This window comes from Arachis stenosperma, chromosome 2 (genome assembly GCF_014773155.1).
Source record: "Arachis stenosperma cultivar V10309 chromosome 2, arast.V10309.gnm1.PFL2, whole genome shotgun sequence".
NCBI lineage: Eukaryota > Viridiplantae > Streptophyta > Magnoliopsida > Fabales > Fabaceae > Arachis > Arachis stenosperma.
In genome coordinates this window covers 30475171-30479498 of record NC_080378.1, presented here as the reverse complement: position 1 = coordinate 30479498, position 4328 = coordinate 30475171, and the positions used below count along the sequence as shown (strand labels likewise).

The following is a 4328-nucleotide window of genomic DNA, read 5'->3' as shown; positions in this document are numbered from 1 at the left end:
AACTTTTTTATCAGGGTACAAGTAGACTTTCCTATACTTATTGTAGATTGTCATATCCCAATCAAGCTAATACAAACCACCTTTAGTGTTGGATAATAAATAATAAACAAAGAATAAATTATTACAAGAATAAAGTCTTAATTATAGCATCTGAAACTTTTTCCTTGTAGTTGTTGATTGTTTACTCTCTTTTAACTGTCAAATTAGCATTTCCTTAAAAGAAAAAAGAGATATTAAAAGGGAAAAAATAAAACCAAGTGGTAGAAATTGTTAGGTTCGCTGTTGATATGAACACCAAAAATGAGTAGAGATAAAAAAAAATTTCTATCCCGATGTAATTTCATTTGGTTTGTGATAAACTAACAGTCACACTCATACACATAAAGACCTACCTTCAGATGAAATCATTGAAATCAGAATGCACTTTTACAAAGGTCCTAAGTATGAGAACAAATATATTGATATTGGATTTATAAGTGGTTCCTAATCACCTTGGGGGGGTGGGGGGGGACGGACTCCATGTTTGCTTCTTAAAGAGTAAATGATGTTACAACAGCAAGACTGAGACCGAACCTAGTTACTGGTCAATTGTCATTGCTTCTGAGCCTCCACTTCCATTCTCCATCCCATTCTTAAGTTCCTCGGTTGCTATTCTCATCTCCTCAACCAGATTCTTCTGCTCTTCCTCTACCGTGTTCTGCAACTCATCCACCTGAAGAAAGGTTAAGCAACAGCGACAGAATAAATGTTACTGTAAGTTGTTTTACAATGCACAACATTTTCCTTTCCAAAATGCAGGATGCTAGGATACAACATACAACTACAAGATGAAATATTAGATAGAATAAAGAAAAAAAAATTACATATATGCAGTTTTCCTATCATTCTAAGCATCACACAACATATATTCAGCAAGCTTAAAGATTTAAACATGGCACAAGATTTTAAGACATTAAAATCAGTGTTGTTTCATAAATTTAAAAACCAAATACTGTAGTCATAAATCTTGGCCTTTTAGAAGGATTGGCTTGTATTTAAAATTGGCAACCTTTGATCGATATGTACCAAAAATATTAAGTACAGACTGGAAGAACAACTTCAGCAACACAGAAGAAGAGAAAAGCAGAATATAAAACTGTTTTGAAATTTTTGAACGGAAGAGTCTCACTGTCTGAATCACAATCACCATCGACATACTAATTCAACAGTTTCAATTTTACATCTGACAAAGGTGAGCATAACAGAGATATAAATCTCCTGCAACCATCAAAAGATAAAGATAATAGTTGTGTTAACAAGTATGACAATACAAGTTTGGATAAAGTTGGAACTTTTTAAGAATGTTGGACTTGGATGGGAGGGTGCTTACATTTGCAAAATAGCACATGGTCACAATATGTTACTATAAGGAACGTAAGGAAATGACAAATATGGCATAACTCTTGCACATTTAATCCCAAATTTTAGACTAGCTTTATAAGATAAGAATAAGCATTTGTGTTGAGTTCCATTATCATTAGCGCAAAGCGAGAATGGATAGAAAGAAATATACAATGTGAAGTGTAATTCACCCTTTTATAGGGGGATGACTAAAACTAATAACAAGTTAACTGGATCATTATAGAAGAAATGCTGAGAGAATGAGTTACTACTAAGCACTAATTCACTAAACCCCCAAGTCTTATCTCCTTAGGCAGGGTTGCCTATATGTATTACATGAGGCCATAGTTCCTTGTCATAAATCATATCTGAATTAAACCCATTTAAGCTTAAATCTCTATCATAACATGAATTACTACATTGATAATTTTTTCTATTATGTCTATGTGTAATACTTGTTCTCCACTAAATAAAATCTCCTTAACATTACTAAGAAATAATAAAGAAGAAAAAGTGAGACATGCTTGAGTCCAACTTTCATACTAGTATGCCACAGCTATTCCTCAGCACAAATGACTTGTTCTGTCTATCTGTCTTTTAAAATAGCATTCTATATTTCTGTTTTTGCATTCTCTTTTACAAAAATGAGTTCTATTTCCAAAATCAGTCAGACTGCACCAATAAGTAATGCCTCAATAAGTAATGCCTCTATGCATTCCATGGCAAGCCTATCAATTTTAAATCACCATGCAATTTCAATCTAGAGTATTTTATTGAATGCCGTATGTGACCAATGGCAGCTAGATATTATGAACCTATACAATTTATGTATTTTTAGAGTGTTTAGTTTTACTTTGACATCATGATGCAGCCAGGACCAGGAGCATTTTTTCCCTTTTCGATAAAAGAAGATTTGTGTTGATCATAAGAAAGAATATACAAGAAAGAAGATGGAAAAGAGATCCTCTACACAGAACCTAAACATACAAAAAGAACTATGAACAAAGCATAGCTTTCCAATCTCTCAAAATATATGAGCGAATATCCTCTAAATAGTCTGTGTACTTTACATGAACAAGAGGCCAAGCACTTGAACTCTATCTATCACAAAACATGCTTGTCATAAAATGAAAATGAAATTGAAGGTGCAAGAATTGCACTTCAACCACATACTCCAGTTGGGGGCATACATAAGGCATTGCCACAAGAATTTGGCCTCCTTCCCATTTGTTATACCCATAAAGCTTCCAAAAGCCGAGGACATTATATAGAGGGTTGAAGAGAAGGTAAATAACGGAAGTGGGTGTGTAAGTGGAAGGGAAAGAAGGGTATGTGTAGGTGGAATACTGGAATTGACCTCCTAGCATAGGATCTAATAGAATCAGATTTTAATACCAAACTGGATTGAAATACTAGATGTTCCAATTTGCAAATGTACTTCACTTGATTATACTAAACTAAACATGCTCTAGAGTAAATTACCAACGTTTAATTGAGTTTGGAACTATTCAATTAAACTATATGAAAGCCATAATTCATAGTATCTACATTTACCACACAGAAGCATAACAGATAAACACAAAAAGGCAACCCTAAACCACAAAATTGATTCAAATTCTACAAAAGAAAAACAACAGAGCAATCAGATAAAGCCACCAATGCATATAGCATAAGAGACAACCACTCACCACATGCAACAAAAGAGCGAATTGCTTCTTCCGAAGCTCCAACAATCTGGAACCAGCAGTATTCTCCATGTCCAACGCCATGATTTCTTTCTCCAATTGCGTAATGAGCTTCTGCGTCTCTGACCTTGGCGGTTGCTGAGCAATCAATTTCCTGATAGCCTCACACTCCTCTTTATGCCTTCTCTCAACTTTACTCTCTTCCAGAATCTTCTTAAGATCTTCAATGTCGTTCTGCGCTATCAAGATCTGTCGATTCGTTTCGTCCTTGAGCTCGTTGAAATTCTCCTGCTCTCTGATATTTGCATCAACAATGGCTTTGCTCTTCAGAAGCGGGATCTCAAAAGTCGTGAGCTCCTGCAAGAACGCTCTCGCGAGCTTATCGCAGTCGCTGTAGTTGTCGGCGTCGTCCTTTTCAACCTCGGAGACGAAAGCGGTGAACTTCTTCTGAAGCTTCTTCAATGGAGGCTCACCCCTCGTTGTTGTTGTGCGAGTGAGAAGCCTGTGTTTGATGATGACGTCATCTTCGGCGGGACCGAAGGCGTATGTGGCTGCAACTGCCTCTCCCCGCCCTGAAACCTTTCTCCCTTTCAGCATCTCAATTTCTTCACAAAGCCATTCTCAATTCCAAAGTTTAGAAATTTGGAGCATCGAAGCGTTTTAGTTATTAATTTATTGGTTTATTAGTCCAATTGATTTAATTAGAATTCATATTGAAAAAAATTATTTTATAATAAAATAATAAATAAATTATAAATAAATATTATAAAATATTTTTTAAATTTAAAACTATATATAAAATATCACTAACTAAATATAATTAATCATCAAAATATGTAAAAATTTATTTTAAATTTGTTAATAATTAATATAATTATATTTTATTAAAAATAGCTGAATTGAATTGTAATGCGATAGAGAATTTTACTTTAATGTAGCTGAGTAAAAAAGTAAAATAAAATAGACTCTTTTAATTCTTTTACGTTTATAGGCTTCAGTATAATCATTATCATACAGAGAAACTTTTTTGAACGGATTTATGGCAACCAAAATAGACGCTATTTTTGTCTGAATTGTACAAGATATGATTAATACGGTTAAATATTGAAATTAGTTAATCAGACCAAAAAAGAACATTTTCCAATTGTCTCACCGAGTCCAACCAGATGGAACAAACATCATTGTGTACTATCGTAATTCTAGATCATATCTTACTTTTTCATCAGGCAATGAAACAACAAACTCAGTTCCAGAGGATGTTAT

General features: G+C 34.0%; 1 protein-coding gene across 1 annotated transcript; it reads right to left on the bottom strand.

Annotated features, from left to right (window-relative positions):
* Positions 1 to 309: 309 nt before the first annotated feature.
* LOC130960338 (THO complex subunit 7A-like) lies at positions 310 to 3722 on the bottom strand. The gene is made up of 2 exons (XM_057885719.1): positions 3069 to 3722; positions 310 to 712 (listed from the first exon to the last, which is right to left on the bottom strand). The coding sequence occupies exons 1-2, from the start codon at positions 3660 to 3662 to the stop codon at positions 578 to 580; spliced, it is 729 nt and encodes a 242-aa protein (XP_057741702.1). The 5' UTR covers positions 3663 to 3722; the 3' UTR covers positions 310 to 577.
* Between the last annotated feature and the right edge of the window lie 606 nt (positions 3723 to 4328).

Coding starts and splice junctions, on each gene's coding strand:
- LOC130960338 (XM_057885719.1), bottom strand. CDS start 3,662: ATGCTGAAAGGGAGAAAGGTTTCAGGGCGGGGAGAGGCAGTTGCAGCC. Junction 713..3,068: donor TCGCTCTTTTGTTGCATGTG/GTGAGTGGTTGT, acceptor ACCTTTCTTCAG/GTGGATGAGTTGCAGAACAC.